Raw genomic sequence first — 25,373 nt, forward strand, 5'->3', positions numbered from 1 at the left:
TGGATTAGACATTATTAATGGAAAATATCTAGAGGCCTCTACATTGCAGGACGCATTAAGTACGTTTTATGCACAGTAAGTCTAATCGGCTCTCGACCTACAGTTTAAAGTGGCCACATTGTGCCTCCACCAGGTATCGAATCCGTGACTCCTTGATCACAAGGCGGCGACATTACAGCTACGCCATCGGGGAGGATTCGAAGTATTTGAATGTTTATAAATAATGTAAGCTTTATTTCAACCTGCGAATCCTCAAACTACCTGCACAGCATGTGTAGAAGTGCCTGCTTTTCTTGTTTTTCGTGAAATTAAAAATCAACTGGCATATGTATGTTCATCATTAATTGGAATGATAAATATAAAGAATGATAAATGGCCAAACATAAATTAGAACCTACTTAACATACAGGTTTATGGAAAAATTGTTCTGTGGTTTTATTAATGAGAAATGAAATGAGCACTTTATAATTATTATGTAGAATATCTTTGTTTTGCGTTTCCTTACCAGCTTCTCCTTTGGCACGTTCGGGGTAGAAAACGCGTGGATACCATATGTAAGATTTAGCATAGTGCGGGGGCCAAAGTGGCGAAAAGTGGAGAGAGGGCAACTGCCCTCCTCGACACCCCTAATTGGCGCCACTGCTTCCCACTAGAAACTCTGAGGATTTACAACAAAACTCCAAAATCGCGCTTGACAGGTTGTTCACAAACTTATATTTGTTTTAAATTTTCTTCAATAACTCTGGGGGAAAAACATGAAATTAAAGGTTTTTGTAGCTACCCACTATACGGAGAAAACCTGGGGGAGGGGGGTACTACTTTAGACGTTTAGCTAAGACTAATGGGTCCAATGAAAAAGGTTTGAGAACCGCTGCTCTAGACGAGACCGAAAAAAATCTCTGAAGCTTAAATTCAAACTGTGAAGTTATTTTGTATTGTCAAGTCGATAGGTTGCATTACAACAAAATAACAAAACACTGTCAATCGAGAACAATAGCTAAATGCACCTGCCACAGACTACAAACCTGATTTAGAACCACAACTTCATGAAAGAAACCTCAATAGAATTGTTGCCAGTTCGTTAGGCAACAAAATAAAGAGCTATGAACGAGAATGACCTTCGCAGGGGGGAAAAAAGTCATTTTTCAGAATGCCTTCTGCCACCACTGCAGGGTATATATTCTGGTTCGCGGTTAGTTTGTTCTTTTTTTATTTTTATTTTTATCATTTTGTTCGTATCATGCCTTATTTTTGTTTACTAGGAACTCAAATCTGGGAGGCCTAACTGGACTGCATTCAACGGCTCTCTCAGATGTATTATTGTGAGTGGAATGTTGTGGATCAGCCCAAGGCGAAACCAGTTGAAGCGCCGATTCAGGCTGGGAAGAGATTATCTCGCTATTAGCCCCATCTGTCTTTACCTGGCGACACTAGTCCTGGCACAAGGTCGAGGAACGCCCCAAATTCTTCCCAGAGCTACACACAAATGGTTATGCCCGGAAGACAAAAGACTGTTGGCAGGGAAGGGGGGAGGAAAGAAATAGAAAAGCACTTTTATTTTTACGGATTGTGGTTACGGAGTGCAGTGTTGCCAACCACGAAATCAATTTACTATATTGAATTTAAATTATGCAGTCGCGGATAGTTCTGGCTTGTAATGGTCAGTATATTCGGCAACAGTGCTCGACGTAAGGAGGGATGCGGGGCATAGTCCCCCTCGAGCTAGCAAGGATCTCCCAGTTGTCTGTCAGCTTGCCCCCAAAGCACGACCAAATATCCCCCAACTAATATTTTCCACTACAAAAGTAGTTCGTCATGATCTTCAAGTGTCATTGACTGAGCCTACAGTTTAAAGTAGGATCCAAATTACTCTGCAAAATATCTCTACCGGAGATCGAACCCAGAACGCCTTCATTACAAGGCGACAGAGTTGCAAGACACGCTATGGGTGAGGCCCAACCGCCATAAATTGATTGACTAATTCATTTCGTTGATTTTACTTCGCCTTCTGCCACTTTTAGCTAATCGCGACGATGAGGATGAGTTTTACATAAGATGAAACGGCTCTCGCCAAGAAAACCCATGCCCAGCCCAGGACTCGAATCCGGAAGCTTCGGTAGCAAATCGAAGGTAGACCACTTAAAGGTATCACCAGTGATGTGCGACAACGATAGTCTACATTCTACAAGTAGACTATTTTATACACGTAGATTACGTAATCTATGTAAACAACATGGCGAGAGGTTATAACTTAGCAAAGGGCGCCGTGGAATTAAAAGAAAATTATACTGCGTATCAGTTGCCGATGTGTGAGGAGAGCTTTTCTTACTCTTTCTTACAAATTCGAACAATTTCTCACCTAGGAAGAAATCTAATATAAGAAATTTTCTAGGGTTTTATGGGAAAAAGACCACTCTTGCCTCACGACTGCCATCTGTTGTTCTTGTTTGCATATCTTCTTCCATCGTTGATAAAAAAGAAGAGAAGAGAAATTTTGTTGTAAATAGGATTCTCTTCATTTCGTTAGGAACCAATATAGTTGTCACTTTCCCTTCATGAAACCCTTGAAAATGAATTTTAATGCACTTTAGATTGTCTACGTAGTCTATGTAAACTACAACCCAATGTAATCTACGCGTAGATTACGTGTAGACAACGCATGTAGACGTAAACTTATAGTCTACTGCACATCACTGGGTATCACCAAGGCAGCAGACGAAAATATGTCTCTTTTCCGCCTCTTTCGAATAATGGCAAAGACGATTGAACGATATTTAAATGATGAATGAACACTCGCCCCCAAATTGTACGCAGAACTTTCGGTGTCGTAATCGCGGGTTCATATAGTTATATAACCGAGGCGACGTAACGTGTTAATATTTTTAACGGTGTATTCTGTGAACTTAACTAATACGTAGTCTATGATAATGCGAGAGTCAACCACCTAGGGAACCTTGAACTTACTTGGAGGGTTCGTATTTAAAAGGGTTCGTGGGGAATTTTGAATTGGGGCAATTTACGTGGGGAACAGAATTTGCCTTCAAGTGTCTATAATTTAGCATAACATTATTACTAACACTCCCAGTTCGGTGGCCGAGAGGGGTCGGTTGTTTTTCAATTAGTGTTAACCACGGGACAAGACGACACTGGCCTCGCTCTCTTCTCGTGAAAATGCCGGTCTCGCATCGGAGATATACGTTTGACTCGTATCAAAAACGAAACGATCTCTCCACGTACATGGACGTCCGCAGGATTTTTTCCAGGGAGGGGCAAGGAAGGTATTTTTTTCCAAGGGGGGCAAACAAGGCACATTTTCCCCAAAAATAGTGTTGTTCCCTAAAAAAAAACATTGCTTAAATTTGAATTGATGGTGTTCATGCAATGATTAACACATATGATTGTGGCTAAAATGAAATTATATGTGTGAAATACATAATTTTTGGTTGACTTTCATTTTCCAGGGGGGGGGGGGGCACGGCCTCCCCTTCCGGACGCCCATGTCCACGTATATTACCGTGTTCGAGTTCCGGTGTGGATTTTCTTCGTGAGTATCCCTCATCAATGGATGATATTCAGCGAACAACTTCCCCCACAATTCACTGCGCGAAAATACGCCTGCCGCCATGATCACGGCAAGCGTTTCGGAGCGTGTTGGAAACACGTTTGATAAGCATTGCGCTCACAGCTTTTGTGGCAGTGATTCAAGGTACAAATATTATAACGATCACATGCCAAATGTAGTCTTCCACATTTTCCTAAGACTCGTAACAATGACTAGAGTTCTTAAAAAGATGCTAATTGCCACGAAACAACATTGTATAAAGCTACGTAACATACGAAAAAGTACATGAGTATGGAGCCTGTTTCTCATGGAATTAATCGGGCCTATCCGATAGTGGCTAATGCTATCCCCTTGTAATCGAAGGATCCAAAATTCGATTCCCGGTGGAGGTGTGTGTGTGTATATATATATATATATATATAGGGTGTCCCAGAAGTCTTTTCCTGATTACAAACTTTATTCATATCCGCTATATGCAAGGGAGAGATGTGAAAGTGGTACCAAAATGTTGGAAAACTAACCAAGTTTCTTTTTTTTGTTGCAGGTTTGAGTAACGTGGCTGTAGTGTAGCAGTGTCAGTGCGCAGAAAACCGGAAATGTTCACAAATCAGGAAAATGCTCAGCATGTCCTCTGGTATCACAAGACCCGGTCACCAATAACAGTGCAGAGGAACTTTCAAATGTACAGAATTCTTTCGTCTAGAATATCTGCCATCAATAAGTTGGTATTTAAAAAATGGAATATATCTTCATTCCCAAATCCTGTCAAGTCCAAGAAACATTGTATGGAAAGATGCCACCCGATGTCAAGAGCATTAATTCCGGATTCCTTGGCACTGCCACTGCTACACTACAGCCACATTACTGAAACCTGCAACAAATAAACTTGGTTAGTTTTCCAACATTTTGGCATCACTTTCACATCTCTACATCGCATATAGTGGATATGAATAAAATTTGTAATCAGGGAAAGACTTCTGGGACACCCGGTATATTTTAAGTGAATTAAAAACAAACTTTGTCTCTTGAAAAAGATAATTTATAGAAATGTTCCGAAGTACAAAATTGTGTAATATATTATTTAAGGCCGTAACGTATCATTGTCACATTTCCTATGTGTATTGAGACAGGCATAGAAGATATGCTGAAAAGTGTATACAAATATACGCATACTGCGAATGCATCCGCTGATTGATAAGCAGTGTTTCAAATTTTCTGTGAACATTATTAGAGATCGTACAGGAACCACACGCGTTGCAAAGCATGCGGATGTAAAGAGTAACACAAAACATATAACGCTAGCCATAAACGCACTACTTGCCTTTCAAATACGATTCATATTTCACCCCGCATTGGAAACATCACGCCATCTCAAACACCGAAGAAACTGTTTGAAGGTATGATTATGTTCTCTCACAATTAATACATAAACAATGGCACACAAACACATACATACAAAACGCATTAATTTACCAAAAGAACACTTCATTTGAAAATATACGTACAATTAAAAATAAACATCGGGTCATTTTCATGCATTTGCTTGGCTTCACGCTTGCTGTGGCTTGGCGGACCATGCGGTTTTGGTCAGATTTCCCATCGTGCTCTGCGCCGCTGACGTCACATTGAATATCATCCATTTAATCTCAGCATCACTCATTCTCATCGCCGCGATAAGCCCAAAGTGACAAAAGGGCGCTAAATATCGAAAGTACAGTATGAAACTGTCTTTAAAATCTTGGCGATAAGCAGAGCCTTCTCAATGTCCGAGTCCGTGGCGGAGTGGTTATCACAGCGTGCTACGTTCCGGGTTCGAATCCCGGCCTGGAGTCATCAATGTCATCATATCATCACTCATCGCCATCTTTGCGATTGGAGCAAAAGTGGCAGAAAAGCGAAGTAAAATAAACCAATCATCAACCTTGTGATAAGGTCGTTCCTTTGTAATCATTGAGTCCCGGGTTCGATATCAGGCCCATAGTGATTCGGCTCCCACCTTAAACTGCACGTCCAGTCCCGATTAGCCTATTTGTGCATAAAGGAGACTTGAATCAAAAATTCAAACTCGCGACGACACATGGTTACTAACATGGGGATTTTTCCAAGAGCATGAGTTTGCAACAGTGCCCCAGGAAACCAGTCGTTTGTAGTCAAAGGAATGCTGGATCATCGCTGTCGGTAATCCGTGGGTCACCCTCCGCTTAATTCCTCCAGGCGAGATACAGCGTTGTCAGATTTATAAACCCACCTGCTCGTGTTCTTGGCGTTAAGCCGACCGTGCGATCTCTAAAGAATAGGGGAAACGATTTCGAGGCGAGACAACTTTTTTTCATTGCTCCTCTGGCAACAGTGGTAGTTGTCACCACAATGTCAGCTTATAGATTCCTTTTTTTTTTTTATGTCTCCCTCGCGCTCTCTTCTATCCGGTTAACTTCCCCAGGTTTTGTACTGATCTATAATTCAGTCTGAGATAATCCTCTTAAAGGTTTTACTTGAGTGACCTAAGGAGAGTACGGAACGAATCGCGCCAACACTGCAGTGAAAAGAAAATCGGCGTGATCCAGAAACAGTTGAAAGTCTACGGAGCCATGTGGCTACGGGAAGGAAACACCTTTCAGGAGGTTGAATTGGAACCTTTCTCAGAGGCATATTTCCATCTTCCAGTACAAAAGCTTCATAAATAATCGAATGGGGAAGCTATGGTAATTTGTCTTTTCGGATGTGGCTGACTCGTCTGTGGCGATATGTTCTAGGCAGTGATGTGCCGTAGACTATAAGTTTACGTTTACATGCGTTGTCTACACGTAATCTACGCGTAGATTACATTGGGTTGTAGTTTACATAGACTACGTAGACAATCTAAAGTGCTTTCATGAAAGAAAAGTTACATTTTCAACTATATTGGTTCCTAACAAAATTTCTCATCTCTTCTATCATCAACTATGGAAGAAGATAAATAGTATGCAAAAAACAACCACAGATGGCAGTCGTGAGGCAAGAGTGGTCTTTTTCCCCATAAAACACCAGAATATTTCCTATATTACGTTTCTTCCTAGGTGAGAAATTGTTCGAATTTGGAAGAAAGAGTATGAAAAGTTCTCTTCACACATCAGCAACTGATACGCAATATAATTTTATTTTAATTCCACGGCGTCCTTTGTTAAGTTATACCTTTCGCCATGTTGTTTACATAAATTACCTAATCTACGTGTATAAAATAGTCTACGTATAGAATGTAGACTATCGTTGTTTACGCGTAGACGCACATCGCTGGTTCTAGGTCTCGACTAAATTTCCTAGTCGTAATGTAGTGGCGGGGAAACTCGGTGATTAACGCACACACCTCCAACACAGACCTTACAGCCCTTGATGGAAGCTTTTGGATAAATGCTTGGTGGATATTCACAATGTTCGTCTGTTTCTCAAATTATTTGTTTTTAGTTTGGTTTATTTTACATAATTACATAATTTAGAACTGCATAATTTGTATTCATGTCCAGATATTATTAGAATAATTAAATCAAGAAGACTTAGGTGGGCAGACCATGTAGCACGAATGGGGGAGGAAAGAAGAGTTTACAGGATTCTTCTTGGGAAACCTGATGGTAAGAGACCTGTAGGAAGGGCAAGGCGAAGATGGAGAGATAACGTTGAGATGGTCCTAAAGGAAATCGGTAAGGATGGAAAAGATTAGATTAATCTTGCCCAGGGATTTATTTCGAACTGTACCACGAACATTTTATTAGGTTTGGTAATTTTATTCGGTAATATACTGTATAAATTATCATAAACTAATTTCACACGTACCAGGTGAGAATTATTTATATCAATTATTTATCATTTGCTTTTACTTTCTCTTTGTCGGCATTTTTACTTTCGCAATTTTTACTTTTGCCATTTTTTCCGTTGCCGGACACCTGCACAGGATAGGGACAGATGGAAATGGAAGGCTTGCGTTGCTGCAGCCATAAACCTTCGGGTAGAGAGTTCGTTAATTAGTTTGGTTTATTTTATAGCTCTTCTGTCACTTTTTGGTTAATTCGCGATGATGAGGATGAGCGATATGAATGATGAAATTGACGAAGGGACACTCACAAAGAAAACCCATGCCCGCGCCGGGATTCGAACCCGGGACCCCTAGCCTCGTACGTCGCTGTGCCAACCACCCCGCCATGCAGGTCGTCTGTTCCTCAAGCAAGAATGGTTATCTGGACACGAGGGCTGCTGTCGCATCATGCCACTAGACCAAAGTTCTTGGATTCGAATCCCAGATTGCACGAATACGCCTTTGTGGCTACTTAAGTACTTCCCGGAATAAAGCAATTTCATGCACGCTTCTTTATTTTGAATAACTGGAAAATATATACTGTGACGAAAGACCTCGGTAACATAAGATGTACACACGGGGGGCATTTGCACTCCTCTCCCACCCCCCTTCTACATGTGACATCAGATAAGCATTTAAATTATCTGCTGTTGCCTTAGGTCAACCAAACTCTTGCCTCACAGTCTTGTGTCAGTGACATAGTGAAGGCGTTTAAAACTCTTCTATCAACTGGACCAAGACTATCATTGCAGGAGGGGATGAGACTGTTGGAACACCAGTATTTCATATGCTATCCAATACATGTAAATATATGTGCAGTGAATTCGCAAGTAAAATTCGCAATTCATAATTCATAGCGAAAATTTTACAAATTTCTATACTTGGAATCCTCTTTCCAGGTAAAATATTCACAATGAACTTCGGATCGATAGCGGTTCACCAAAATTTCGTTATTTTATTTGTTTTCACTGAGGACTTACTCTACAATTTAAAGGCGCTCTAATTTAGCTTCAGTTGATATACTACTTTATTTTTGTTCAACCTGGTTATTCAATCTATGTCAGGCGGAAAATAGCTTCGTGTACTCTAGTGCCATCTATGAACTTTTGAAGCTCATATTCCAGAGGCGTCTCGTGAACGCATGCAGTGCATGCTGCGCATGCGTCAGTGGGAAAAAGAACAGCTTGCTCTGATACGACATTCATGAGCATTTCTACATTCTAATTTCTTCATATAGGAGAAGTATTTATTTTACACGAGCGCTCTGAACTAAGCTTATAGGCCTATTACATTTCTTGGATCTGAAGTTACGCATCCGTCAATTGTGGGAAAATAATTATTACTTTCTTTCACTTCACTATCTATATTTGAGGACCCACTACCACAGACAAATTACTACTGGGCTTCGAGTGTATACCGCTCGTTTTGGCTCTTCAAGCGTTATATTTGTAGCTCTCAATTCCGTACGCTATATAGCGTCGTCCGTGCCAACTATTTGCCCTCGAGCGAAATCGTCTCTCTGCAGCTGTAGCACTCTCTAGGGATGGTCAGATCAGGATCCTAGCGGATCCGAAATCCGGGATCCTAAAATTTTTCGGATCCGGAATTTTTGGTTCCGGATTTTTCGGATCCGGATCCGTTTGGCCATACCACATGAGCGCTTCTTTGGAAAGTAAGAATGTGTTTATAACATATTGTTATCTGCTAATATATATATATAGTGTGCGCGATTTGTAATTAATACACTTACGTTAGTCTTACACTTTGTAATTATATAACACTGCATATATTAAAATGTTCTATTTTAATTTTTAAAACTATATCTGTAGAACAATTGTATAATTTTTGTATGACATTTCTATCATGTTAAATGTGTTAAAGGTTTCATCCTGGAATGGAATGTCTCACATTTATGTGTGTTTCCATTTCCAATACATTCGAATGAATACATATTCGTTTCAATGGCATTTACAAAATCACCTCTGACATTTTATGTCAAACAAGTAAGATTATTTTTGTGCACGAGTGTGTTAGCCGATGCGTAGCAAAGTATTTTAGGAACAACACTTGAAAAAAAAAATCTTGTAGGACTAACTAATGAAAAATTTCTTTGTAATCGAAGATCATAATACCTTTTAAGGTGTGGTAATATTATGATGGAATTGAGATACGAAACTCTCGGATCCGGAATTTTTGTATCCGGATCCAATAGGATCCGGATTTTTCGGATCTGGATCCGTTTGGCCATCCCTACTCTATACCCTGTCCCAGGAATCTCTGCAGGAAGCGAATAAAAACAAGTCTGGGAGCAAATAGTGACTCGAGAGGGCTTGACCATTGAACACGTGAGATGGAACGGGATTGTGTGGAGGGGGAAGCGATTGTCATCTACCTGCTGGTACTGAGTCGCTCTGCCCATTCGCTTCTATACCCTTCTCTGCCGTTATGCGCGGCCTTGCACCAGAGATTCCTGACATGGAGAGTATAGTTGGCTGTTCGAGAAGGTTCAACTATTCCATCGTTGCCAGCCTGTGCATTTTTTTCCAGTCAACTTGTGAATCCAGTTTCATTTCTTCCTCTCTGATTGGCTGTTGGAAAGTTACGGTGCTGTGATCATGGCCGTAGGCAGGAAAAAAATTCGGGGGGGGTCATTTATAATTGTTCCCATGGGCGTCGCCAGAAATTTGAATAATAGAGATAATAACAATAATTGTACAATAATAATTAAAATTTCATAATAATAAAATAATTTTATTCCATAATAATAATAATACTAATAATTATTATTATTATATTATTGTTATATCCTTGAGGGGGCTTACTCAATCCAGCAGATGAGTGAATATCCAGCACAAGTTTCTTTCTTTTTTTTTTTTTTTTTTTTTTACGTTTCATACAGTGTGTACTGAAAATCACAATTATTATACTTCGTCATTAAACTTTAGATACCTTCAAGAGAAAAGCTTTAAAAGATAGATGGAAATTTTAGTCATAAAGTTTTTGTTGTTTGACTTTAAAATTAAATTTTTGGAATTTTGAAAAGTGTGGAACCAGTTATTCTTTTTAAAAACTTAGCCTGGTGCATGGATTGTAACCTCAATCGTGAACGTAATGCGCTACAAAACTGGAGATCCTAGGTTTGAACTCCTATCAAGGGGGGTTTTCGACTTTATCGGACAGGGAATTTAAAAGCTGGAAAGGGAATTTTGGGATAATCATAAGGGAATCTTCAGTCTATATTCCTTGTGACGCAGGAGCAACACTGGAAAGAGGACAGCAGAAGTGAAAAAGGAGGGGTAACCGGTTGGCTGTGATTCCAAGAATAAATCCTGTTTCACTCAAGTTTCAGAATTCCAAATGTATGAAAATTCTAGCTCGATCGTTTCAACATTGTCTCAATGTATTTTTGTGATGCTTCGAAAAAAAAAAAATTGAAAATTTGTTACAGATTTTGGTTTCTGAACTTCCATTAATCCAACATGTCAGAAGTTTCGGGGGGGTTTGAACCCTAGAAACCCCCCCCCCCTCTAAATACGGCCATGGCTGTGATTGAGAGAATATCTTGTTTGCGCTGTACGTTAGGTTAGGTTAGGTTAGATTAGATTAGAATGCAGCAAATCTGCGCTAAAAAATAGGAAATAAGACATTCTCACAATCACAGCACCGTAACTTTCCAACAGCCAATCAAAGAGCAAGAAATGAAACCGCATTCACAAGTTGACTGCAAAAAAAAAAAAAAAAAATCGCTGCCAGGCTCCGCTTTATCCACGTGGTTTTCAGCTGAGTTGCCACCAAAAGTGCTGTAACAACGCAATTGGTGTAACACAACATCTTATCGAAGACCTTCATGATATAGATAGACCACAAGGATAAAAACCCTGGGACGAAAAGTCCCCGCGCAGCTTTCCCTTCTTCCCTCACTTCGGGCCATAAGGAAGCATGGTTCACTCTCCTCCTCCCCTACTCAGGTGCACAGGAGTCGCGGCTCTGCGCAGGTTGTTTTGCTCGTGGTTCCACTATAGCTGTGGTTTGACAGCAAATGGTGTAAGAGGACACCAAAGATGGAAATAAACAGCGCCAAATTCTGTGGCAACTTAGTTGCATATTTTTACATCGTTATTTCGAAATATTACATTTTATTGATTGATTTGTTGATTAGTTTATTTTACTTTCCTTTTCTGCCATCTTGGCTAATCGGCAAGATGAGGATGAATGATGAGAAGATGAAATGGATGAAGGAACAGTGACAAATACAGTAAAATCTCGTTAAGCCGGACATCAGTTAATCCGGACAGGCAAAAGGCAAAAAAAGCAGAGTGCAAGGTTTTAAATGTGGCTAGAAGTCAACAAGAGAACTTCCCAAAGAAAAGGCAGTCAACCACTGATGAAATTCTGTTTCCAGCAGACTTTGTACTGTACTGTACAGTGTATTTAGGCCTATGCCCTTTACATACACCATAATAAACTTCTTGTGTTGCTATAAAAGGAGTTTTAACGCACTTTCTACTGTTCTTTTAGGTTATTTCAGTTAATCCGGACTTTCGTTAAACCGGTCAACTTATCCCCCATTAGTCCGGATTAACGAGGTTTTACTGTATATAGCAACGACGCAACACGAGCCCCACACATGATTACAATGGCTGTGAGTCCAGACGCCAAAGTTTCTTTAATCACAAACTGCAGCCCAGTGGTATCGAAACGAAAAGTGTCGGTTAGATTCGATTTACCGATAACGGCCGATGTTTTTCCGGCATATTTATCGATCGTGGGGTGAAAAAAAAATTTGCCGAGCGACACTTTTGTAATTATCGCGCAAGTTATGGGAAATTTGAAGTTTCCATTGATTTTGTACCTATATTATGTGAAAAAAAACTTCATTTGTGATTACATGTAGGTTTTTATATTCTGATGTATTTTTTTAATATTTTAAATCAAAACTCTGGTGCTTATAATTTTAATCACTAGTATTAATTCTTGACTTTTAATTGTTAGTATTTTCAAGGATATACCGGTGGGTATCGGTCCAAAGTGGAATCGGCTCAGTTCTAGTTTTAAACATTTAAAACATGCTAATCCTGGGTATAAACTGATTTGTACATTTTGAAAACTTATGTACATTCAAGTATTTTATGCACAGTAGATCTAAGGTTATATTTTGTCTATAGTTTCAGGATGACAAGCAGTGATGTGCGTCTACGCGTAAACAACGATAGTCTACATTCTACACGTAGACAATTTTATACACGTAGATTACGTAATCTATGTAAACAACATGGCGAAAGATGATAACTTAGCAAAGGGCGCCGTGGAATTAAAACAAAATTATACTGCGTATCAGTTGCTGATGTGTGAGAAGAACTTTTCATACTCTTTCTTCCAAATTCGAACAATTTCTCACCTAGGAAAAGAACTAATATAGGAAATATTCTAGTGTTTTATGGGGAAAAGACCACTCTTGGCTCACGACTGCCATCTGTTGTTTTTATTGCATACTATTTTGTTTTGTTGTAAATAGGATTCTTTTCAGTTCGTTAGGAACCAATATAGTTGAAAATGTCACTTTCCTTTCATGAAAGCCTTGAAAATTAATTTTAATGCAATTTAGATTGTCTATGTAGTCTATGTAAACTACAACCCAATGTAATCTACGCGTAGATTACGTGTAGACAACGCATGTAGACGTAAACTTATAGTCTACGGCACATCACTGATGGCAAGTGGGCAAAAGTGAATAAAGATTGAGTGTAAAATATATAACCTACTGTAATATATGTGTAGTCAACAGTGCTTTCAGACAGAAGGAACTGGCACCACTGTGGATGGCAACATGGCCGACAGTGAATAGTCCTTGACATCAAGATCGTTGCTTGTAGCTTCTTGAGTTCTTTTTCTTGTGTTTCTTCGTGTTGTACAATAAAGTACGTTGTTAAGTTAACGTTAGTCTTTATAATAATAGTAAGGCGACGAGACACCGACAGCAAAATAAACTATATAAGAGTGGATGTTTTAATTCATTTATGTAGTTGCTTGTATAACGTAGCGAAGGTTTTGTTGTATTCTCGATGTTGTCACGTGTCCAATGGAAATGTTTGACTTAGAAAATAACAGGTGGCAGCACAAGTGCCAAAGGATAAAACTAATGAGGCTGTTCATTGCGAAACTTTCCCGTGTCCATGTCCCTAAAGAATTTCGTTCGTCATCTGGATGCCCTAAGTTTTTACATTGGAACGCGATAGGATGGCTATTCAAACGTTGTTTTCAACCAAGGTAAATATTTATCGTGTAAATCGATAACAAAAATGTGTTTAGCAAACCTTTAAGATTATGCAGCAAGTCATAAGTTTCCGAAAATTACATTCTCCTGAACCTAAGAATTAATATATTAAAGCGCAACGGCAGGGTGGCTCAGACGGGCTAAATATAGTAGGTATGCTTATGCACAAGGAGCACTAAACGTCACGTAATTTTGGATGTCCCTAGCTGCCATTGGTCTATAATACAAAATTTTCGATTTTTACACTACACTTTTATGTTTTTCTCTTGTTGCGACTTGCGAGTATGTGTAATTCAACGTTCGGAGTAAGAATCGGAGAAAGTCACGAAATTACAAAGGAAAAAATGTATGAAGTGAGTGAGCGCATGATATTTATTATTATGCACTATGCCCCATCCGACAACTTAATATTAACATATGTTTTCTTTTCTTCGTATTAAGCAGACATTCCCCACACCCGTATTTTCGTCCTTTTTGTTTTGTGTTACAACGATTTTAAAATTATAATTCCTGTAAATAATTGATTGTTGAGTTAGTTTATTTTACTTCGCGTTTTGTGCATCTTGGCTAATTTGCGAAGATGGGGGATGAGTGATGAAATGATGAAATTGATGAATGGACATTCACAAACAACCAAGCCCGAGCGGGATTCGAACCCGGGACCCTTTGCGTCGCAGTGCGATGTGCTAACCACAGGGTCCGGATCCTGTAAATGAGGAAGCCCTAGATGTTGCAAGACATGAAACAGAATATAAAATATGTTTTGTAATAATAACTATTCTTCTCGATACATGTATATGTATAACGTAAAGCACCATATTTACTATCCATGAGGAGTGAAAAAGGAGTCAGTTATTTAATAACAACTATAAAAATAAAAGTACAGTCGCGTGGAACTATTATGTATTATTCTTTACCAGATTCACAAGAATAAAGAACTTAAATTGTGAAAATTCAAAGTGACGTAAACAAGTGCTGTGCAAATTTTAAGTTGTTTTTTTCAGTTCCGATATCTCTTTTGTTGTTGACGATCGTCTTATTAAAATTATAAGTTTCACAGCACTGATTATTTACCTATCATGTTCCAGCATAATTTCTGAGGTTAAGATGAAACGAAACTTGCAATTGAATGTAACATCACGTTCAGCATCAAATTCCTCATGTATTTAAATGGGAGAACAATTGCCGATCAAAAGCGCGGGTGCTGCCACCTACAATAGTTTGCTTTGACCAGGCCCATTTTTACAAAGGAGAAAGGTGTCAAAGATGATTAAAACGAAGATGGAAAGTTAGATAATTACAATGAGCGATTGAATCAAGTCGAATGTGCAACAATGAATTATAAGAAAAGAGGAAAATGTGAAAGATAGTTGACAAGTACACTTACGACATGTATAAAATTTCAAAGAAGGTTGAGAACTGATTTCGAATTTTGCCTTTCGTACCTCTAACGAGAATGGTCTTGTTAAGAATTTTGTTGGCAGCGGTGGCGCCATATCTTTGGGCAGCCCCGTATTATAAAGAATCCTCTCATGCTGTACTGATGTCCTAAGTCGAGCAAGTATAGCGTTATACTGTCCAATGTGAAAATGAAATCAATGTAAACATTTGCAGGTGGCTTGTGAGAGAAATCCTATTGGTTACTGTCAGTGGCGTCTCGTCCCTTGGGGCTTCCGGGGCTTAGCCCCTAAAGAAAAACGGACGTATTCACGTAATTATCAATCACCATAACGCATAACTATCACACAGTCCTATAAAAGGCGATTTTTACCCACGTAAATTCATCGTCTGTTGCAATGGATACGACAGCGCTCCTAGCGGCATTGATGTCAATTATCGTTTTCCGGGGCACGTCGCAAAGGAAGGCGTGGCCTACACCCACCTACGCTACAGTGAAGGTCACATGCTAGCAGAGAGTGGAGGGGAGAGTGCAATGGATTTGAGTGCTGATTCGGGGCTAGTTCCGTTGCGTCGCGTTCGATCTCGCGTGTTGTTCTGTAGTGTTTTGGTGGCTTTCATTCGCTATGTTTGAGTGAGTTTGGCAGGGTTGATGTTCGAACACAAATTGATGAAGGACATAGGCTGTCAATTACAAGACACAATGAATTTGTCCGGAAAAATAGGCATATATTAAATAGAATTATCGATTGCTTAAAATCCTGTGGTCGACATGTACTTGCTCTACGAGGACATAATGAAAGAGAACAATCTTTAAACAGAGGCATGTTCCCAGTTTTATTATCCCTTCATAGAAGAGGGAAAACTAAAGAGGGAACTTCGTGTTCTTTATTGTAGTGAAGAGTTGAAAAACATAAACTCTATCAGTAGATTGCATTCATTTTTTATCTAAAATTATTTAGAGGGTACCTTTTCAGAAACAGTAAAAATGAGAAACATAGTTTTAATAACTCCAGTGGCAACAGCTGAATCTGAACGATGTTTCAGCACATTGAAGCGTATTAAAACCTGCTTGAGAAATGCAATGGGACAAGACAGACCAAATGCCTTGGCACTTGCTTACAATAGAGATAGAATACATTTCAAACATAGAGGGCTTCAACGAAAAAGTAATAACAACATTTGCTGAGCAGAAGAACAGGAGTCAACGTTCGTAGAAAGGTATGTTTCACAACAATACCTGTTTCTTTTGTAATCATGTGAATTGTCATTATATTTTAAATTCTTTAAAAAATAAGTCCCGGCCAAATTTGAGGCCACGAGACGCCACTGGTTATTGCAATGGCGGTTGCGCAGGAATCTTGTGCGTAAGAATATAGTGCCTATGAGTATGATAAAACCACGCCATTCAACGTAGGTGCTACATATCTACGCTGTTTGACCTTTTGTTGAGCTATGCAGCAGCTACAACAAATACATTCATGGGTAAAAGTAACACCGGGACTAACACACAGGAGAGGTACTATTTTTCATGTAAAAGTGGTTTTGTTTACATTACTTCGTTCTTTAAATGGATGGAGAATAGTTTATTTCTTATTTTTTTCTCTCTTACCCTTCATACAGGTCTCTCTCTTAATAATATATAAATGTGTTGGAATCACTGGCGTACGCAGGACCTCTTTTCGGGGGAGGCTGGAAATGTAAAGGTGGTGGATATTATTGTTATTTAGGCAAAACGATAACTTGATCATAATTTATTGTAACTTATAACTAGGGCCCGGGAATTTATGTTATAACATTTTTTTCAATTGGCTTCGGATCTATTATTGGGGTGAGATCTTTACATATCTGATGAAAATCAGCCGAAATAGACAAACTTGACAAGGCATATTTCGACATATTTCACCAATTTCGCATTTTTACAACATATTTCTTCAATTTTTTTGTAATAAGACATATTTCTGTATAATTTCGTAATTCTCTCGCACATAATCGGTTATTTCATATTTTTTTTCTTCGTAGCTTTAGCACAACAGATATTTCATATTGTAGATGGCAGGATATGGAAATTACGGAGGAAGAAAAGTGCCGTCTTTTCTTAGTACAGAACAATAATATCCCACTTTTTTATCCCGCCGACAATTGATAGCCATGCAAACGTTATTGAGGTAAAATGTTCTCTCTCATTGTTGCACGGGAAGTAAAGAAGTCTCGTTCTAATTTCTTTGCCTTTTTTCGCTTTTCACAAAAATCAGTCAAAAGTAAAAATAACATTAGGTACATTTCAGCCCCTACTCTACTCTATCGGGTATGGGAGAAATTCGAGAGTACTGTTGTGCATATTTTTGGCTTTTCTGGGAATATTTCTGCATTTTTCTGACATATTTGTAATTTTTTATGACATATTTTCCAATTTATATGACATAATTACATACATATTTTACACTTTTATAGGACATAAGGTCCCGGGCCCTACTTATAACTGTGAGAGGAGATAAACTACAAAATATTTCGTATTTTTCCATTTTCAACCCTTGTTTTGAAAGTTGTCCAATGCCAATAGTGGCAGTCGGGGGTTATTTTGAGGGAGGGCTGCAACCACCACTTTGGATTTCCTAGTTCTTTATTTCTATCATTTGAAAATTTTGATTTTTCTCAAAATTTCGGGAGGGTCTGTAGCCCCATCAGCCCCCTTCTGCGTACGCTACCGGCTAGAATAAAATGCATGAATTATTTATTGTTTTAATTAATTCCAGTCTGTCTACGTATACTACTTTCCAACTTTTCTCTCTTCTTGATTCGGTGCCCAAAGCGACCGCCCCCTCCCATCCCCCTTGTAGCTGCGGCTCTGCGCTTACAGTGCGCTTCATACGCTTTTGCGTATGAAAAAGAATCAAAGGAAGGTGTTTATTATTATTATTATTATTTGTTATTTAGCGTCACTTTTCTGCCACTTTTGGATAATCGCAACGATGAGGATGAAGGAACACTCACAAATAACATCCATGCCCAGGCCGAGATTCGAACCCGGCACCCCTGGCTGCTGTTATTTACTTCATGGAATCTTCCTTCCTCACCTTTTACAAATCCACCATTTGAAAAGTTAGTGTCTTTTAAATACACAAAATTACAAATGGTTAGAACAAAGGTTGATTTTAGCGGTTCCAGTTCAAATCAAAGCGTTAACTCGGGGTATGTCAGCACCGTGGGGGTCCACGTGACCTTTTCGCCGCCACTGCTCCAGAATTAGGCCAGGGGAAAATTTTGGAAAAGCTTCCGTCAAACGTGCGTTTGCAAAATTTCTCGCCAGAGGGTTCTTCTATTGAAGGAAATTTATTTTTTAAAAATATATTGCATACTCAATCATATTCATAAACTTATACGTGAATTAAAATAATATAAATAGATTTTACATTTAATGATTACATATAGTTAATGTGGGATTACCTATCCGTAAATAAATTTAAAAAATTTCATTCTCTTCCAATTCTGTTTTCCACATGCAGGTTTAAAAAATATATGTTTGTGCATGCTTGAAGGTTCTGTTTTCTCATCTATTTCTATATCCACTTGAGTTAAGAAATATATGTATTTTTTACCTTCTCTATTTCCTTGTAGCTAATTTTTGTTCTTCGTTTCTTGTATTTCAATTGTATATCACTTTCTTTGTTCTCAGTTCCTTATAATTTCCATGTTTTTAACTTCTTGTTTTATCGTCTTTCTCTGTCACAAGAGCGCGCACGTTTCTTAACTTATTTTATTTTTGCTTAGTCCCTCCCTCTCTTCCCTCTATGCTTGCCTATTTGTATCTTGTTTATGTATCTTCTTTCTCTCTGTTTCTCGCTTCTTAATTTTCTTTCTCAAGCTCTTTCCTTTTCAATCTGTCTCACTTTTTTACGGATGTTCGTCAATCTCTCTCACCACTATTTCCCGCTTTATTTTCCTTCATTTCCTTCAGTTTCTCGCTTCTTTATTTGTATTGTTTTATCTCTTTCCTTCTCTATCTCGCTTCTTTATTTCTCTAATTCTTTCTTTCGCTCCCTGTTATCTTTTAGCTTCTTTATATCCCTCCATTTATCTCTCTACTTCTGTCTTACTTCCTTATTCCTCTTCGTCTTTCTATATCTTTCACACTGTCTATCGCTTCTTTATTTTCCTATGTTTCTATCAGTTTCTCGCTTCTTTATTTCTTTTCCGTTCTCTCTCTCTCTCTCTCTCTCTCTCTCTCTCTCTCTGTCTCCTTTCTTTATTTCTTTTTTCTAGCTTCGTTATTTCCCTTCCTTCTTCCCTCTGTCTACCTCTCTATCTCCGTCTCACTTCTTTATTGTTCTTTCTCTCTCACACACACACACACATGCTTTTTCTTCTCGCTTCTTTATTTTCTGTCCTTTCCCTCACTTTGTCACCTCTTTGTTTTTCTTGCCCTTCATTATTCTCGCTTTGTATTTCCCCTCCTTTCTCCTTGTCTCTATCTCTGGCACACTTCTTTATTTATCTTCGTCTGTCTAGCTCTCTCTCTCTCTCTCTCACGAGATTTTTCTCTCTTTAATTCTCAATTTTCTCTCTCCCTCTGCTTCTCTTTGCTCTATTTCTCCCTCCTTCTATTTTCTTTAAAATACACTTTTCTCTTATGATGAATATGACACCAGAACACATCTTATAGGAGATTTCCCATGCTCTTAACCACAATTAGGTGATTTTATTTTAAGTATCAACAGAAAGACTTGCAACATTGATGTTATATGGATTCAATAGTTATGTTAAATCAGCAAAGCTGAAAAAGTACTCCTGTATATCGATCGTGCCCGTCCTTCTCTGCCATAGCCTACACCTTAGAAATTACTGTATAATTAACAATATTCTACCGTTAAAATTTAACAGTGCGCCTGTTAATTTTCGAAAACGAGAAACAACCGTTTTTTATGTAAATTTGAATATTTTATCATTCATAAAGACAGATTATGCTTATAAATTACAGTTGCTTCCATTATAAACATATTTTGAAGAACTGAATCACTAAAATTACATTAGTTAGGGCAAGTATTTAATGTGCGTTAATACTTTAAAAACGGTCTTGGTCGTTTTTTTCTACGATACTTGGATGGCAGCAAATTGACGGTATTACACTGTTATTTCGCCAGTCAGCGTTTCTACAGTGTAGACCTGGCTCAATACAGCATACATTAACTCATCTGTGTCTGTCAGTGAGCGAGAGCAATCGAACTAAAGTGATATTTCGATATCTCGAAAACTAAGACAAGTTCGAAGGTCTGAAATTTTGTAAAGTTGAATCCTAGGAAATGTTTTAAGCATTTCAATTGGCCTGTTCTACTGTCCATGGGAGTGTAATGTCAACGATTTGTATATTTGTAATGTTCCGATGTCTTCTGAAGTTACAAACCTTTGTTGAATCGGAAACAGGAGGGACTGCAGACTCTATATGGTGCGGGTAGTCCAAACCTTCAAAGAAAATGCATTTCGATATTTCCATAGTTATTACGCGATCCGAAAAAGAAATTTTTAACCAACGATAGCAAGTTTAACTATTAGAATCAAAATTATAGAAATTTAGTTTTTGCTTTCTGAATGTGTTAAATTTAGGGCCAGACGTCTATGATCCAGACTCTATGGACCTTATAGATCCTAGATTCGAATTTTCTAAAGTTACCAATTATCATACCTTCGCTTATTTCTATCGCCAACCTCCGTGGCTAAGTGGTTACACCAGACCGATATCGACACCATCTCTTGTTCGGCTGGACGTGGGTGTTATTTGTGAGTTGCCCTTTATCATATTATCACTCATTCTCGTCTTCGCGAAAAGTAGCAGAAAAGAGAAGTATAATAAATTTGAGGATATATGCTTAAAAATTTAACAACTATAATTTCTTGCACACTTGGATTTGTGAACAGGAATAGATTTCCCATTTTCTGCCTCTGATATTCGTAATCAGTACAAGATAGTTCTGGCAGATGCGTAACAGATTATATATTTTATTTATTTATTTATTGAGAAACTTCCAGGTATAGCACAGATGGCCATTTTACACTGAAATTATTATCAACAATAAAAAAATTAATAGCAAATTAACAAAAAATAAGTAAAAGATGGCGCTGTTTACGGGATTTCAAAAAACCGATGTTTCCACATTTTGAATAAAGCACACATGTTTGCCTACCGAAATACTAATTATTTTGGCAAGTGCGAACTAGATGGGTGTGGTTAATCTCAAATAGGCCACGCCCCCTCCCCCCTCCTCCCCCATTCAAGCTACAGATCGCGTGGATACCTCAGCCTCCGAGGTGCGCAGTGGTGTGTGACGTCACCGCGCGCAGGCCGGACCACGACCTACAGCCAGCCTACAAGACGCCGGGGAGACTTCGCGCTGGCGCAGTGTTGCCACTAGTCGGCGAGTTAACGCTCCGCCGAGGGAGGGATTACTGCTGGCTTACCGCTGAACGCGTAGAGTCTGTTATAAAGTGAGGCTAGCGCCAAAAATGGGCCAGTTTGAGGCGAGACGCGATAGGGGTAGGACGTTGTCGCAATAATGGATTTTCAGAGCGCAATGGAGACTTTTGCAGAGGCGTGGGTTGCTGCTAATACCAAGGGCGGATTGTCAGACATCGCTGGAACTCAGGTGAGTGCATTTTTAACGTTACGTTTCCCCTCCCCTTCAACTTAGGGGAGAGTGTGTGTCATCGTGATACAACAATGTGGTGCATGTTTGTTTTGTGTTAATGAGCCGGGGATATCACTGTGGAGTAGTGCGTTACAGCATCGTTAAGTTAACGACCGTTACATTATCGTCCGGTACGGAACTTGAAGCGTGCCGGCCACGGTCTCCCGGTTCGAATCCTGGCTACGAAACCGGCTTCTGTGCTGCGGTGATGTAAAGTGCTACGAGAGTTCTGGGTTCGAGTCCGGTGAGAAGAAAGTATATTTGTGTTTATTTCTCGCCTACCAGCATGGTGGTAACGCCATCTCCTTGTAATCAATGGGTCCCGGGGTCGATACCCGGTGGAGGCACGTAATGCATTGCATCCCATAAACTGTAGGTCCAGTCCCAATTAGCCTTTCTGTGCATAAAGTGGACTTAAAAGGAACTACATCATCCGTGAGGCAGTCGTTATTTGGATTTATGTTATTCTACGTCATATCTATCACTTGTGGCTAATCGTGACCAAGAGGATGAATGGTTATAGGATGAAAGTTAATACAAACCCTGGAGTGGACTGTCATAGCTATAAGTCGAGACGCCAGAGCCTTGTTATCCTACAAGGCAGTGTGTACTTCGTCCAAGAGAGGTCAACTTGAACGCCTTGCTGTTGATTTGGTTTATTTTACTTCGCATTTTCGCCACTATGAGTCATGATATAATGGAATTGGTGAAGAGACACTCATGAAGAACACCGATGCTCAGGCCAGGATTAGAACCCGGCATCGTCGTAACGGGCTGTGCTAACCACTCCGCCACAGAGGCCGGCTGTAGCGCCTTACGAGGTTGTCGTTATCTTCCCGTAACTTGTAACAGTGGGTCCTGGGTGCGAGTCACGTGACCAAAGTGAAGTTCAGGACTCCAAAGTTTCTTGGTTTGAATCTCGTACAGGGCGTTACCTTGAGTTGTCATCATCGTCGCGATTGTATCAAGATCCTAATAACCAAAGCACATCGATCCATATGTTATTTTACTCGTCAGACTGCTTAATCCATTCAGGCCACTTCGATGGAGTAGTGGTAACGTCCTCGTCTTGTAATCAAGGGGTCTCGAGTTCGATACCGGGCGGAGGCACCTGGTGATCCTACTTTTAACTGTAGTTCCTATCCGCGCATGAAGTAGACATAAAACTCAAACTTGTAATACATTCATATTGTCACTGGCAGAGGTCCCAGGTTCGAACCTTTCTTAGACCAATGCCATGTCATCAATTCAGCATCATCATCGCGATTAACAGAAGAGTATAAAAACGACGCACAATAACCGTTAACTCCAGTGAACTGATATTGAAATCAGCACGAAGAGTTCCGGCTGCATTTTTCGAAGTTTTGTTCATAGTAGGAATTTTGACTTCATCTTATCTAGTGTCAAAATAAAATAATGATAAAAACAATCTGAAACACTCTATGCATTAGGCACAGCACTCTTGATATCATGAATAAATTGTATAGTGTAGACATTTTGATTTTGGCAAAATTTTCAATCACCTCAGTGGCGTCGGCAAACGATTTTTTGGGGGAGTGAACGACATATATTTACAGCTGGGTTCTGCTTACAAATATTATCTTTACCTCTCTCTCTCTCTCTCTCTCTCTCTATTTCTTATGCTTCTGTACCTACTTCTCTTTGTTTCTTGTTTGTTTCTAAGTTCTCTCAATCTGCTTATCTCTTTTTCTCATTATCTTCTGTCATTTCTTTTTCTCTCTTCCTCTGTTATCATTTTTTATATTTTTCCTTCTGTTTCTTCTTTTCAATCATTTTCCTCGACTTCTTTGTCTTCCCTTCTCGATTTTTCTCTGTATTTCTCTGCATATCCCTCCCTTCGAAAATCCTGAGTACGCCACTGTGTTCCATGTTCGAACCATGGCCTAGACAAGTATCATTCTGTTTCTCTAATCATCAGCTCATCATTCATCTTTGTTGTCATCACTGCCAAATAAACGGTAGGCGAAACAAACTTAAACACGCTTGCTCTACCCAGGCTTCGAACCAAGAACATCCCCCACGACAACTACTACGCCTCTCAGGGTGGCAGCAGCAGGGGCTAAGGCGTTCTCCCGCTGCTGTAATGGTGGCAGCAACTGCAAACTCGCAGACGATAAGCAAGGGTTAGCGTAATCCGACACAGAACCATGCTAAGCCAATTCAACAGACGCCGGGTACACAAAGCATGACGTCATACGAACATGCAGGTGGCAGGCAGGCACTGTGATGTTTTTTTTATGTGACCTTGGCAAACGTGAACTTCGGAAGGGAGTTACGAGTGGGCGTTGTTAGGGTGAGGGGCAACAGTTACATTGTTTGCTGGCCATTCGAATTACGTTGAGCAAAACTCTCTCTCTCTTACACACACGCAATCACACACACAAACCTTATCTAATTTTTGAAGTTCGCAAAGAAACTTCGTAACAGTGGAAATACTTCCCTTCATTCAGAAATTTTGTTGCTTCGTTCATTCACTTAAGAAAACAACCCGGAAATTCATCCGGAAAAAGGTTCTTGGACCGAATTGAAATATTTTACATATAAAAAGGTTCTTTACGGTCCAAAGCCCATTTACGCTTGTTGATTTTCTCTCCTGGACCGGAATTGAATGTATTTAAAATTCCTGGACCTTTAACAACCCTGTTTCTGACAATGTTTAGAATTAGGGAGGAGCTTGGGGTGCTACAGCCCCAGGGCGCCCTTTTGCAAGGTAGGCAGCACTAAGGAAATTCGTACGTATGTATTGCTTTTCGAAAGTACCACAAAATAGAACATGTTTCTTATATTTCTATTTTTGTCATTTAGCGACGTTTTTCTGCTGATTTTGGCAAATCGCGACGATGAGGATGAGGGAGACTCGTGTACAGGCGGAGAAACGAACCCGGAACCCCTAGAGTCGTTGCGTGCGTGATAACAACTCCGTCACGGCGCCACAATATAGAAAAAGTGATATGTTGGAAATGTGGTGAAATGACGAACGAATATAAGAATTTGGCATAACATGGCCTACAAGTTCTTATTGAATTTCAATACTGGACGGTTTCAATATATTAAAAGCTGGTACCGAGATGTGCTTATAAAAATCGAGTCGAGAACGAGACCCTTCGAGATCTCTCGAGACGATTGGCTGACCGATTATCTTTATTTCACTTCGTTTTTCTGCCATTGGTTAGTTAATCGTGAAGATGAAGATGCTATTGGTTTAAAATTCTAATTAGAGAAGAGAAGGTTTTCCATATCTAGCTAACACCACAGATACGATTATGAATGAAAATAAATTTCATTAAAGTATTTGAATAAACTGCAGAGCAATGCTAATTCCAAATGATAGATGCAAATACTAGGATCAGATCATGCCTGGTTTGAAAAACATCATATTAAAGTTCAAATTTTGAATATAAGTTACGCCAAAATATCTCCTGCAGAAAAATGCGATAATTGAAATTTGATCTACAGTTCTTAAGCGACATCTACGCTCATTATGCTAACTCATTATCCTGAATACATAGCACATATTCAAACTTGCAATTAATGGATTGAATATGTTAGTATTATGTGCAATATATACGATTTATCTATAATCAATCACAGAGAGATATTCGCTTGGTATGT

General features: G+C 39.2%; 1 protein-coding gene across 2 annotated transcripts in view; it reads left to right on the forward strand.

The window, feature by feature from the left end:
• Window positions 1–25,373, forward strand: part of dve (SATB1_N and homeodomain domain-containing protein dve) — a 214,970-nt gene that overhangs the window by 36,727 nt on the left and 152,870 nt on the right. The window contains exon 1 of one of the 2 annotated variants that reach the window (XM_083127199.1): window positions 21,579–21,698. The exons of the other annotated variant lie outside the window; for it this stretch is intronic. Within the exon in view, the coding sequence (XP_082983325.1) occupies window positions 21,609–21,698 (90 nt within the window). The 5' untranslated portion in view covers window positions 21,579–21,608. Of the gene's footprint in view, window positions 1–21,578; window positions 21,699–25,373 lie in introns of those variants that run through there. 2 annotated transcript variants of the gene reach the window in all.

The sequence above is a fragment of the Lepisma saccharinum genome, chromosome 8 (assembly GCF_977018435.1).
Source record: "Lepisma saccharinum chromosome 8, izLepSacc3.1, whole genome shotgun sequence".
In the NCBI taxonomy this organism is placed as follows: domain Eukaryota; kingdom Metazoa; phylum Arthropoda; class Insecta; order Zygentoma; family Lepismatidae; genus Lepisma; species Lepisma saccharinum.